The sequence below is a fragment of the Phalaenopsis equestris genome, unplaced genomic scaffold (assembly GCF_001263595.1).
Source record: "Phalaenopsis equestris unplaced genomic scaffold, ASM126359v1 Scaffold000517, whole genome shotgun sequence".
NCBI lineage: Eukaryota > Viridiplantae > Streptophyta > Magnoliopsida > Asparagales > Orchidaceae > Phalaenopsis > Phalaenopsis equestris.
The window spans coordinates 265,070-279,512 of NW_018164957.1; the positions used below are offsets into that span (position 1 = coordinate 265,070).

Genomic DNA, 14,443 nt, shown 5'->3' on the forward strand with positions numbered 1-14,443 from the left:
TTATATTAACATATAAATTTTACATAAAATCTTCTATACCTTGAGATCTAGACCTCCAAAAATCATGAAAAAATATTCATGAGATAGATTATCATGTTTTGAACACTTTGCGAAAATGGTTTGAAAAAAGAATCTTATATGACTCCAAAAATAAATTTATATCCGCCATGCACATTCTTAAGAAATTACAATTGTACCAGTAACATTATTTTTTCGTATTTATTTTTATCATAAAAATATGAAAAAATTATAGTAATTAAAATTCATCATTTTTTTATATTTAGGTGAATATGATTTGTAAATTGGGCTTATAACAGAGTTATAAAAATTATTTAAAATTTACGGATTAAATTTTTGTTTTACATTCTTGCTGTATATTTTAATATATATATTTTATGATCATAATAAATCTATATGTTTTGTTAGGATTATTAAAAAATCATGATCAATGTATATAAACCTTTTGGATGTAAATAGTTTTGATGTGCATAAGGAAAATGAAATAATAATGATCTTTAGTTTTATTTTTATACTGTTATTGGTGATTTAGTGGCTCTATATAATGAAAATTAGAAGATAACAGAAATTCCTTCCAAATAGATCTTGGGCTAATAATATATTTCACACTTGACTTGGTATAATCTATTTGTTTATATCGGTTATATCGGTTATATCAGGTCGGGTTGTGATAATGTTGAACTCATATAAGTCCACTGCCCATTTGAGGAGTTGATCAGAATGCTCCGGTCAAGTGATAATGAACTTCAGCAAGTGGTCAATGATAACTCAGATTAGATGCATTTGAAAGTAGGGCCAGAGTCTATGAGTGAACACAATAAAATTATAGGTTTGTTTTTTCATAATTGGATACTTGATCTCGACACCTCTGAGAACCTGACTGGTGTAGTAGACTAGGAATTTCTTTCCCAACTCTCAAACTAATACCAAGTTGAGCCTCCAATTCAACTCCTAAGTATAGAGATAGTTCTTCATTTGGCTTCAGACTTTAGAGTAGTGGCAGTGATGCCAAGGAATCTTTTAGTTTAACAAACGCTTGCTCATATTTGGTCAAACATTTGAAGTTCTTTGGCTTTCTGAGCATTTTTAAGAACGTTGTGCATTTGTCGCCCAACTTTAAAATGAACCGGCTTAGACTCTCTATCCAACCGATCAACTTTTCGACTTCTTTTAATTTTTTTGGGGAAGACATATTGTGTAGTGCTTGTACTTTTTTTGGATTGGCTTTTAATCCCTCATGGGTAAAAAGGTAGCTGAGGATTGATTGTGGATGCTATGAAAGTATATTGTAGTGGATTTAGTCTCATATTATATTTTTAGAGGGTTTCAAATGTTTCTTTTGATTTATTTATGTATTATTCAACCGACTGAATTTAATCTAACACGTAATCCATGTACACGTCAATATTTTTCATTTTTTTGCTTAGAGAAATTTACATCCATATGATGTCGATAAGCAGCCCTAATGTTTTTAAGCCCAAAAGGCATTATATGATAGCAATACATACCCTCACTAGCTATAAAGATTGTCTTCTCTACATCAGCAGGGTGCATTTTTATTTGGTGGTAGCTAGAGAAAGCATTTATAAAGCTCTTTATAGTGTGACCGACCATTAAATCCATCAACGCATCGATCCTTAAACGTAAATACCTGTCCTTCGAGCAGACAAGATTCAAGTTGGTGAAGTTCACATACACCCTCCACTTGTCATTCGCCTTCTACACCAAGAACATGTTGGAGACCCTTATCGAGTATTGTATCCTGGATGTGGCTTGCCTCCTTCATTTTTAGGAACTCCATCCAAATCTGTCTGACCAGAGTAATTTCTGAGGACCTGATTTTCCGCTTCATTGGTCAGGATGTCGGATTCACATTCAGTTGGTGTCAAGCGACATTGAGAAAAATATCTGACATCTCTACTTCTCCCAAAGGCTCTTAATCAACAAATCTTTGGGCCGTGCATCAAAATTTTCACTTATTAAAAAGAGTTACCATACCTTCCTTCGATTATATGGATCTCAAGTGTAGTCTTGCTTGTCTCAAAACATCTTTCATGCTGGTGTTGCAGGTCAAGCAACTCCTAGTCCACACTCCCGACCTTCTAAAAGTAATAAGTCTGTGACTGCACCAAGTTTCCTCAAATTGTTATGATCCTCTATAGCTAGGAAACTTCAGTATCACATGGTACGTTGAGACCACAGTCTTGTCAGTCATTCAACAAGGGCTAGCTGAAGATGACGTTCTAATTTTGTTATCGAGTATACACCAAGAAGTCTTCCATGAAGAAGAATTGCTATTTACCTTCTTCCTAGAAGGCTGGTAGTGCAATTACTCCCAAGTCTTCATTTCTCTCGTCAAAAAAAATCATAGAGTAAGTGAGGTCGATGCCACTAGCTTGTCAATTGGGAGCTTAATTTTATTGAAAACTATCTTGAGCAGGATTTTCACAGAACTGTAAGTGTTGACATGAATGATATCTATATGATAATTTCAATTATTTTTGTCAAGCTGATGATATCATTGTAAGGGTTCCCCATCATGGTAGGTCTGCCTAGGTGAATGCGGTTAATGGATGGGTGTTGTGCTTCAGAGGGAAAGTGGCTGCACAAAGTTCTCCTAACTATAGCCTCTTCTAACTGGCTCACCGCTATGAATTTCAACCTCCTCCAAAATTTGTTGGTACAAATCTAGTGATGTGGATAGTTTTTACTGTAACTAGCTCATTCCGTATTTCTTCTACCAGAGCCTTTCCATGCCTCTTGGTCACTGCTCCAGCTGCTACGAACTCCTCAAGCTTTATAGTTCTTATAAATTCTTTAACCAAGCTCAGGAGGTATTTGCGTTGCTTCTTATCATGGCCATGGTCTTTGTGGTAAGCGCTATACTTCTTCGTGTCCTGAAGACAAGCTTCAACTCACATGGATGACGCCTTCTTAAAGTATTCTTTAGTTTGGATTGCCTCCAACAACTCCATCATGAAGACTCTCAATAGAGTGGCCTTCGGTGCCTCACAATCATTTAATTGTTGCTCATGTTAACAAGCTTTGTTAGTCAATGTATCTTGCTTGACCTCGACTGTTGTTCCCGTTGGCCTCCATTGTCCCGAGGGAGTTAGTTATCTTAGTATAGTGGCCAAGCAAAAAGAGGAGAGATTTCCCTCAACCATCATCTATCATCTCTTGGGGTTCTCCTTTTCAGATGATTAGTATCTAATTTTTCCCTGGCAAACGCGGGTTTCAAGTAGTACTCTTCAGCCAAAATGTGAATATTGGCCAACTCCATCAATTTGGCTAGGGTCTTTGGTTGTTGGAGGTGCATAGCATATAAGAAGGGTCCCTTCTTCAGCCCTTAAGCTAGGGAGAAGTGTGAGAATGTTGTTCTAGATCCAAAAATTCCATCATCTTCTTCTGGAATAGCGTGAAAAATGAGTAGGGACTCTCATTTTGCCTCTGCATGATCTAAGGCAGGGTCTGTGAACCTTTTGTGGCTTTTGGGAACTGAAAAACTGTGTCATGAACATACTCTTGAAGTTAGTGGAAGAGGCCATTACTCTAGTATACAATCAATTGAATCACTAGAGGTCCAACTCCCTCAGCGTGGTGAAAAAGAGATAACACATCAAAGCGTTGGTGATCCTCATCATGTAGACAGTTGACTCAAAGGAGGAGACATGACCGATGGATTCGTCTGACCATTGTAGGATTCTAGTGACAATATATTGAGCTTCTATAAGTTTAAAAACTAAAATCTATTGGGAGAAGGCATTCTCCAAATGGTGGGGGCCTCCATTTTCTCGAACCACTATTTATCTAGCGGCCCAGACCCAATAATCTCTTGGTATTGGGAGTCTCATACTTGATCGGGTTCTTGAGTCACTATTCAGATGTTGTGCATCGACACTTCCTCATGGGAGTTTTGCTCCCTTTCCCTTGCTACTACTTCTTTAAGGGCCTTCAATGTCTAGCCCATCATTTAGTCCTTCAACTACTGAACTTGTTGCTGCATAAACTCCCTAGTACACTCCATGTTTGTGAATTCTCTTTGATGAGTTTATTCTCCTTGTTGTGCTCTTCTTCTTATTGTTGATATGATCTACGCTCACTACACTTTTTTGGCAGATATATCCAAAGTTTTCTTGTGATTCACAACCAAGGAATATAAGATAAAATAAGAGAGAGAGAGAGAGAGAGAGCACATTAGTGAATTTTTTCCATGATGACTAATTAATTTGCCCTTTACTATAGAAATAACCCTCTATTTATAGAAGAGGAAAGCACCGTGGGCATAATTACTTAGTTGCCCCTGCTTTAAAGAGGGTGTTACAAGGTATTTTGGTAATTTACAAGAATGAGCTTATGACTCGGCTACCCTATCGTTCGGTCGGCTAAGATCTGTGGCCCTTGGATCTAAAAGGCTCATTTGACCTACTTTGATAATTTGGGGTTGTTAGTCTGCTCCTTCGGTCATCCGAAATTTGCTGTTCAGTTGCTTTAATCATGTTGTCGACTGTCGACCCCTATATCAGGAGTCTCTATTTTCAGGATGAGACCAGACTATCAGGCATAGGGTGAATCACTGTAGTCCAACATATAGCTCACCCCTTGAAATGTCCCTTTAGTGTGTTCGTGAAATGTATTGTGGGGAGAGCCTTCAGCCTCCTGAGGGTCTTGGAGGCTCTTGTGAGGCGGCTAGTGATGTTGGGACAAGAGTTGGGCTGATGCATTCTCTCGACTCAATAGACCTTGGTCTTTGGTTCAGACTACCTTTGTTAGTCGGCTTCTGGTCCCAAACCAAAGGAGCTATACTAAATCAAACACATCTTTAGCCTTCACGTGATGTGACATTTGACCTTCCTTCTGTGGGCCATCCTTGATTGCACATTTGTCTCTTAGCCTGTTAAATTTCCTCAAGATTCATGTTAACGTATATTTGATGTACAACACAATCACAAAATAGATAAAGAAAAAAACAACAAAAAAGGGCAGAAAGAACTATTGAATGTACCTAATACGCAAAGGACTGAAGTTAAGAAAAAGATCTAAGATTAAATTTGAGTTAAAAATACCTCAGATCCCTCAGACTCATGCACATGATCCACTTAGGACAATACAATTACAAACACACTATAACTCAAGGAGATAGAAGAGAGAGGGCGAGTGAGCGAAGTGATGATATCTCAGTTAAAAAAAAAAAAAAAACTATTAACAAAACACAAAAAGCCGCTTAAGAGGCAAAACATAAAAAAAACTAGTTAATAAGTGTTGTGGTGGTGTAAACATGTCAAAAATGTGATAAAAAAATGAACGGAAATGCGATAAGAAATTGCACCACCCCCTAAGAAGTGTCTTAGAGTGAAGAAAATTTTACATCCGGAGTCTGAAAGCAACTTTGCGTGCGGACTCCAATAATATACCGTCATGTGCGCTTTATCGGACCCACCTAAGAAAATATTAATGTGGAACTGTGGAGGTTATTGAAGTGGAATAAATGAGGTTATTGGAGTGAAACAACAGATGTTATTAAGAGGTTATTGTGACATTAATTCCAATCACACCGCAATAACCACTAAATAATTTCTCAATAATCCCTCGATAATCTCTACAGTTCCACTCCAATAACGCCAATAACCTCCACGGTTCCACAACAATAACCCCCTAATAACCTCTGCGATTCCACTTCAATAACTCTCTGTATTAATACCCGCAGTAACCTCCTAATAACCCTTCAATAACCTTAAATAATCTTCACAGTTTCACTTCAATAACCTTAAAAATAATATCCACACGACGATGTATTAATAAAATTAAAATTTTCTCCCAGGATTGGGATTAGCTACCCAAATAAAATAGGCATAGCCTATTTCACCGCCAATTCATCCGTCCAATATAGTAGACAACCCACAACTCACAACCCTCGCCGCTTGAAGCACGTATAATTAGTGCCTTCTGTCCGTAGATCACAATCACGAAGAACTGGAAGCGGCGGAAGGGCAGAACGCTATACAAGCGAAAGAAGGCATCGACTGATTGCCTGAGGGCATATCTTCCCGCCTCCTCTCAAATCCCTACCGCCGACATCGCCACCAGGCTCGGCTTTGCCGATTGTTTGGTCCGATCTCCTACTAAAAACCCTAGATCGAATTAATCGATATGCTTTCCTGCTGTCCTGGCACGACCACCGGTGCGCAAAATTTTCCACACCTAGGATTTCTTTCCAAATAGTATCCCAAGATCGTCTTAAGGCTCTTAGGGTTAGAGAGATGAGCCGGCGAGTGAGGAGGCGGGGTTCGCAGTCAAAAGACAAAGATAAGGTCATTATATCCTCGCCGGTGTTCCCGGAGACAGCGGAGGAGTACGAGATATGCCGTCCTGGTGGTGAAATTTCAGGCTGTCACGAGGTGGAGTGGACTCGCCTCCCCGATGACACTGTTGTCCAGCTCTTCTCTTGTCTCAGCTACCGCGACCGAGCCTGCCTCTCTTCCACCTGTCGTACTTGGCGCCTCCTTGGCTCGTCACCGTGCCTCTGGAATTCGCTTGACCTCCGCGCTCATCGATGCGACGCTGATACTGCGAGCGTTCTCGCCTCCCGTTGCACGAGCCTCCGTCGTCTCCGATTCCGGGGATCGGAGTCGGCCGCTGCCATTATAAATCTTCACGCCCGTGACTTGCGGGAGATTGCCGGGGATTATTGCCGTGACATTACAGATGCTACGCTATCAGTGATTGCTGCTCGGCATGAGGCGCTCGAGAGCCTGCAGATTGGGCCCGATCCGTGTGAGAAGATCAGCAGCGATGCCATCCGCCATGTGGCCATGTGCTGCTCGAGATTGAGAAGGTTGCGCCTTTCGGGTGTCAGGGAGATTGATGGCCTCGCTATCGGCGCCTTGGCGAGGCACTGCTCCCGGCTGGAGGAGATTGCGCTTATTGACTGTGGGAGCATCGATGAGACCGCCCTTGGCAAGTTGGAATGCCTAAAGTTTCTGTCAATAGCAGGTTCCCGGAATTTGAAATGGGCATCAGCTGTCACTTCCTGGAGCAAGCTTCCAAACCTTGTTGGATTGGATGTTTCTAGGACTGATGTTCCCTCAAGTGCTCTGTTTAGAATTTTCTCCTCCTCTAAGAATTTGAAAGTTTTGTGCGCTCTCAACTGCCTGGCATTAGAGGAGGAGGTCAATCTTAACCCGCTGAGCTCTAGCCATGCCAAGGCAAAGATAGTCCTCACTCTCTTCACTGATGTTTCGAAGAGGATTACGTCTTTATTTTCTAATTCTGTAGGGAACGAAACTGAGGTCACTGGGAATTGGAGGTCTCAGGGAAACAAGGATAAGCACTTGAATGACATCATAAGCTGGGTGGAATGGATACTATCGCAGTCTTTGCTTCGCATAGCCGAGATGAATCCTACTGGCACGGATGATTTTTGGTTGAGGCAGGGGGCTGCATTATTGTTGAGTTTGGTGAATAGTTCTCAGGAAGATGTACAAGAGAGAGCGGCAGCTGGGCTTGCTGCTTTCGTGGTAATTGATGACGAGAACGCTACAGTGGATCCAGCAAGGGCGGAGGCTGTCATGAAAAATGGGGGCATTCCATTGCTTTTGGGACTTGCGAGGTCATGCAGGGAAGGTGTACAGTCTGAAGCTGCGAAGGTAAGGCTTTGCATTGATATTTCTTACTCATAGGTCGATAGAGAGCTTCGTTTTCTTGAATGTGATTTCTTTTATCTGTTGGTTTTGCAGGCTATTGCAAACTTGTCAGTTAATGCCAAAGTTGCAAAAGCAGTTGCTGATGAAGGTGGTATCAGTATCCTTGCTAGCCTAGCAAGGTCCACAAACAGGCTGGTTGCTGAAGAAGCTGCTGGAGGGCTCTGGAATCTTTCAGTTGGAGAAGAGCACAAGGTTTACATGCCAGAGGATGCCTAACTGTGTTGAACCTTTGTTTAGTTTTCTTGCCGATTGATTCTATAAATTTAGAAGATGTTGCATTTTTCAGACTGCCATCGCTGAAGCTGGTGGTGTTAAAGCTCTGGTAGATCTCATCTTTAAATGGCCAACCGGGACAGATGGAGTGCTTGTATGAATGCTATAATTTTTTTTAATGTGTGCTTGGATAGCTAAATATATGTATCATGTGTGCAAATACTTTTGTTTGATTTCTGTACTGATTTTATGCTGTGTCATTTTTTTTAAGGAGCGTGCTGCTGGTGCACTAGCAAATCTTGCTGCGGATGACCAATGTAGCATGGAAGTAGCAATGGCAGGTGGCGTGCATGCTTTGGTGATGCTTGCAAGGTCATGCAGGGTTGAAGGAGTGCAAGAGCAGGTTTCATCAACCAGTCATTGCAAATCTTTTTTCCTTTTTGGCGATTATATATACTTTTACAACAGTTTTGTTGACTACCAAAGTTACGTGAGGATGCTTTTATGATAAGTTCAATACTAGCTTTATTTCTGTTGAACCAGGTTAATCCCTCCCTCCAATAAGGAAACACTGTTTAAAGGTGTAATCTGATTCATATTATTTGCAAGGTGCTTATGGCTTGATATTTTGCCTTAATAAATTTCAAAGCTTTTATGCTTTATCTGAGGTTGACTTGGGCATATGGTATAAAAGATCTTAATTTATTAGGATTAAATGAAAATATGACACTTAGACACAATAGAGAAAAAGGATTTATGTAGCCGACCCCACTTAGAGGGATGAAGGCTTGCTGCTCTTGTTATTTTTATTGTTGTATGCTTTATGTTAGCTTCCTTGCCGGGAAACATAATTAATGACATTTCGGGAGCATATATTAGGTCTCCTGTATATTTAAGTTGGATGTACATGTGTAATATTTACAAATAAGATGTTTAGACACAAGGATTTAAGCAATTTAAGCGTATTTGCTATCTAGTTTTAATCTCTTAGACATTTGTAAACTAATTTTTTTTGGCATGTAATTGGTATTTGTATTTGGACACTCTATTTTGGCAACTTGATTAATGTTGAATACTCTTTCACTTACAGGCCGCTCGTGCCTTAGCTAATTTGGCTGCTCACGGGGATAGCAATAGCAACAATGCTGCAGTCGGTCAAGAGGCAGGTGCTGTCGATGCACTAGTGCAACTAACTTGTTCTCCTAACGAAGGTGTAAGGTAATATTTTTTTCCCCAAGCTATGATTTCTTATGTTCTAGACTTCTGGCTGAGTTTGCATGTTGATTCATAGTATTGTGAGCTGAGTTTAATGTAAGATTTGCAGAACCAAAATTTTCTCCATCTGTGCATGCAGCCACAAATAATGGGCTGCAGACAATACTATACTATGTAAACCCTTTTCCACACAAAAAATGGCTGCAGTTTGCTCTGCATGCATTTTTATTTTGTATGTCCTATGGTTGAGGTTTCATTATTAATGTATGTAGCCATATGTTTATCTTAAATTGCTTCATTATTTCTTTTCTATTTATTGATAGTTTTCACTTAATTAAAGGCAAGAAGCTGCTGGCGCTCTGTGGAATTTATCTTTTGATGATAGAAATCGAGAGGCAATTGCTGCGGCTGGGGGTGTTGAAGCACTGGTATTTGTTTCACTTAGTCTATTTTGTTCGATATGTGTACCTTAGCATTTGCATTATCTATTTATGTTGTTTAATGCTTTCTCTTATTGTAGCTGTTTATTTTTGTTGTAGAATTAGGGGGCAACCTTCTAAAATCTAGAAATTAATGTGACACAGTTCACATAACTGGAATGATCTGGGTTGTCCAAACCCTAGGTGATGCAATGCGCGATATATGAAGACTAATATACTGGCCAGCTTTAGAAACAATCATAGAAAGTAAATGGAGGATTTCAACTACTTTTTGCACTCAAAAAATAAAACAGCGCAATGAAAAGCAATAAATAACTTTTAGTCTGCAGAAATGCAAAAGGAGGATCTCAAGGAAATTCTTAAGCTGATTTCAGTGCAAAGGGAGAAAAACTATAAAAAAGGCTGATAGAAATTTTTTTAGAATTTTATATTGTCGGAAAATTGATTTTGTGAAGCCCAGCTGATGCAAAAGAAAAAAAAAAAATATGTATAGCCCCATGTAAAAATTCGTTGAATATTACTATAGGTTTATGAATGTCATAAATCCGAGGGACAAGAAAGTTTTTAACGAGAAGATCAAGTACATTAATCATCTTATCCTTGAAATGCAGCTGCTAGATCTAACCTTGCCTTTTGTTGTCGAGGTTTCAATTAATGTGTGAGAAAATGTGTAACAGTCGCCCCTAATTTGAAAATCAGAACCAATTGTTGAGGACAGCAAGAGAGAGAGAGAGAGAGAGAGAGAGAGAGAGATGAAGGAATGAGAAAGAAATAGAGCGAGGTAGAAGTTAGGAATTCGACTGCCTTGCAAAATCTCTTTGAATGATGCTTCAGCTGTCATTCAAGCAACACTTGCCATTTCCAATGCTTGTGAGGCAAGCTACAATCTATATTTCGTACTCCAATTAGTGTTTTGATACAAATGAGGTCCTCTTTATGAAGTAGAATATATATAACATCACAATATGGAAATACTTTAAAATAGCCTCGATGGTATGCTACATGTTACTGCTATATATAAAACTTTACATGCATGAATAATAATATGCCATAACAACATTTCTTATTGCAACTCCATGGCTTACTGGCAGTGCACTATTATCTAGCCAGTGTTGCTAATTGTTCACACGGGGCTCCATTGCTCTCTTGATGCTGTTTTACACTTCTACTCCATAGATTGAGCTTAATAAAACAAGCTAAGTTGCCTCTTTCTAAATATCTTGTACTTGCACCTTCTTTTCCATCTTGCACTGCTGGTTTGTAGGTGTGTTTGAAAGATGATGTGATGATTCAAGTTGTTGTATCCAATTTTTTATGTTTGATTCAGAGAGATTTGGATTTAAATTTACATACTGAAGGGAAAATACATAACTATTAGCCAGTGGGGAGTTGTCCTGTGATTGCCAAGGGCTTGATCTGGTGATGCTTGCCATGCATGGTAGAAATTTACATAATATTGATAGCTTGAAGCGTCACATCAGTTATGCAGTACTATTAGATCTCTTATGGTTCAAATTGAAGTGTAGGAATGATTTTTAACACTTATAATGAACAACGATATTCTGTTTTTAATTTAGGAAAGGCTTTCTAGGTCCTATTAAATATGGTGTTTATATCGAGATTTTTTTTAGTTCTCATATTTTAAGGATTTCTGGGTTGGCTTAGGTTGAAAGCTTTATAAAATTTTTGGTTACTGTGAATTTGATAAATTTCGATGATTCCTTGAAATGTTGGAAAATTTTTATGGATATTATCAAATTTTGCTGACGAGTTCAAACCTCAGGTGAAACAATTGAAGCTTTGCAGAAATTGCCAAAGTTTAATAGGAATTGGGAAACTGGTTGAAACTGCCACAATGGGATAAAAAAAAACAAAATTTAAATACTTTTTATTAGAAATTTTTTTAGTTGTGCTTACATTTATTGTCTATGTTGTATTCATTACTATTATCATCTCAAATGATCATGATTTTGCCAGCATATTAAGCGAAAAATTGTATGTTAATGGTGCCATAGTTACTTTTTAACGTGTGAGATGTCATGGTTGTTTTGGAATTAATGGTCTCCTTATTTTTTAAACTTGTGACAAGTATTGTGGATGTTTATGTTTTTGTGACCTTTTTTTAATTTTTCTTCCGCAAGTGTTTTTTTAAGATGCATGGCTTGATTGAGAACTTTTATCTTAAATAGGTTTGAATGTTGTGCTTTTACGCTAGTGTGCTTGTGTTCCTATATTGTAATAGGCTTCATTAATTCTTTCTTAGATCCAACAACTTCACTTGAATCATATTCATCATAAATTTCACTAGCTCAGAAATGTGTAGTACCTTTTATAAAGACCTTAGTTGGTTGGATATGCTCGATTGAGGATTATCGTGATGTTGTGTTTTAGAGATGAGACATATGTTAATGTTGAGCATTCTTTGGAGCAATCTTGAGTTTAATTTAGTGCATGAGACTATGTTCGATTCAGTGATTGAGCTTAAGCATAATGTTGTGTTTTGGCATGCTATTGAGTCTAAGTAGCCACCTAGTGATGTTGCTTACTTGATTGCAATATAATTTACATGATGTTTCCCAGTTCTCAAAGGCTTTTTATTTCAAAATGATTATTGTTGGTTGAGTTTTTTTAGGGATGTGAGCCGAGTTTGGCTGTACTTGATTCATTAATGAGCTTATCAAGTTGCTAGCACAAGCTTGAACTTAAAAATCATCTTGTTTATTAAAGGAGATCGAGTGTGAGCTTGGTGAGGCTTGGCTCAATGGCTTAAATTTCATCTTGTTTTTTTCTTCCTATTTTTGGTTAATTCTGGATTAGAAGGTAGCCACCATTGTCACAAACTCCATATCTTCTTCCATCTTTGTTGGACTCGTTGATGCCTTCTCTAACAAACTTCCATTGTTAGTCCCATTAATGCTGACTCCAACGAGTTCACGCCATTATTGCCTCTCGTGGGTCTCTTCATTACCTTCACTAGCTAGCTCTCGTCAGAACTTCTCTATCATTTGCGTCATTGATATCTTCTCCAATGTGCTTTTATCGGAACTCTTCAACAAGCTTTTGTTATGACTTTCCTCAACGTTGTTGGTGCTATCATTACCCAATGAGCCCTCGCCGATTCCATCTCTATTTTTTTTCTGAGTTCTTGTTGCAACTTTGGCTTGAGCTCAACTCAAGCTTGTGTTTGATGTTTTTTTAACGTTCTGAGATGGGGTTTTTCGTATGTACTTGAGCCCAAGTTTGAGCTTGTCATTGAATAGGCAAATCTAGCTCATGTTATTCCTAACTCAAGCTTGAATTGACCTGTTTACGCCCTTAGTTCATGCTGCTATTGTTATCTGCCATGTTATATATTGTCATTACCCAAAATTATTGTATAGAATCCTTCCTTGAAATGAGAAGACAATTGTATGTTACATGGTGATGTTCAAATCCAAAGCCTTCATATACCTCTATAGATCATTACCTGTTTTATTGTATCATGTAATGTACATATGATATTTCTATCACCATTTTCACTATTGTCGGCTTGTTCCCTCTTTTGAACTCTTTAGAGAATAGTTGTCAGAGGAATGATGTAAGAGAATTGCTACAATGACTTGATGAGAGTTTTAGTCATTTCATGTTTACGTTGTTATCTTTTTTTATGTTAATGTTATGTCATTAATTCATTCAATCATTTGCTATACTTCCAATAATTTACTTTTATTTTTGGCTTTTAATGTAGACTCTTAAGTCTAAATGTCTTAAGATGTAATGGATGATCAATGGTCATTTGTTGAATATATAAGATTTTCTTTTTCCTTATTTTCTCTCTTCTTTGAACCCTCAATTGCATTTCTATCTTTTCTTTCTCATAAGCATATGCATTCCTTATCTTAATTCAAATTTAACAACTAGTACGCCCTCTTCCTATTAAAGATCCATACCCAACCTCCTCCTAAGTCTTAAGCCACCCCCCTATCTATCTCTTTTCCTAATTAGATTTATCCAGGCAGAGCCAAATGACCTATTATAGCAAGGCTAACCTTCTACATCTATCTGAGACAAGGAAGATTGCGGGGGCAATTAAGTCAGCATCACTTCAATTCACTACTTTGAAAATTGGACTTCTTAGAAACATATGGACAACTAGGATCTTGTTATAGATTATAATATTAGTTATGGTTAAAATGATAGTTATTATATTGGCAAACATAAACAACAATAACATATAGCTGGGATAACCTTCCACATTCACTGGAAACAAGGAAGAAACAGAGGGAAATTAGGCATTATCTTACCACTTCATTTCACTGCTCCATAAATTGATTTTTTTTGAAATTAATGAAATACTAGGACCTTTTTGTATATTATGATTTTTGTTATGGTTAAAAATGTTGTTATCATGGTGGATAACATAAAACAACAAATTTCATGCTGATGCTAGTTTTGCTCTTTGATTTTTTCAAGTCACGTGTGGGCTAGTGGTTTAAATGCACTATTATTGGGGAATTTTTTGATTGCTTTTATGCCCAACATGAATTAAAATAAATGTAATTAATTATATTGGGCCCTCGCCAATATAGGGTTTAAGGAAGGGTTGATATATTGAACCATTTTGCAACATTTTAGAGGCTATCTTTGTGACCCAAATATAGGTTTTTCGGTAACTATGACATTATAACCTTCATATCATATATTGATTTGATAAATAATAATAAAATTAGAAAGTAATTTGTTTTATACCATATAAAACACTGCCATTATCGGGTCTCAAGCTCCAAATGCGAAAAACGGAGAGTTGAGATAGGTATTCAACAACAATTGTAAAATTTTTGTCAAAAAATTTTGACATGAATCCTTCAAAACATT

General features: G+C 37.9%; 1 protein-coding gene across 2 annotated transcripts in view; it reads left to right on the top strand.

Annotated features, from left to right (window-relative positions):
- The first annotated feature begins 5,908 nt into the window (after positions 1 to 5,908).
- The window catches only part of LOC110028621 (protein ARABIDILLO 1-like), a 48,814-nt gene continuing 40,279 nt past the window's right edge, over positions 5,909 to 14,443 (top strand). Inside the window, exons 1-6 of one of the 2 annotated variants that reach the window (XR_002294442.1) lie at positions 5,909 to 7,664; positions 7,755 to 7,913; positions 8,008 to 8,088; positions 8,206 to 8,337; positions 9,025 to 9,152; positions 9,490 to 9,577. Coding sequence is in view for 1 of the 2 variants with exons in the window: in XM_020730540.1 (XP_020586199.1) it covers positions 6,279 to 7,664; positions 7,755 to 7,913; positions 8,008 to 8,088; positions 8,206 to 8,337; positions 9,025 to 9,152; positions 9,490 to 9,577 (1,974 nt within the window). In the remaining variant the exon portion in view is untranslated. The remainder of the gene's footprint in view (positions 7,665 to 7,754; positions 7,914 to 8,007; positions 8,089 to 8,205; positions 8,338 to 9,024; positions 9,153 to 9,489; positions 9,578 to 14,443) is intronic. The other variant, XM_020730540.1, reaches the window with a different exon arrangement.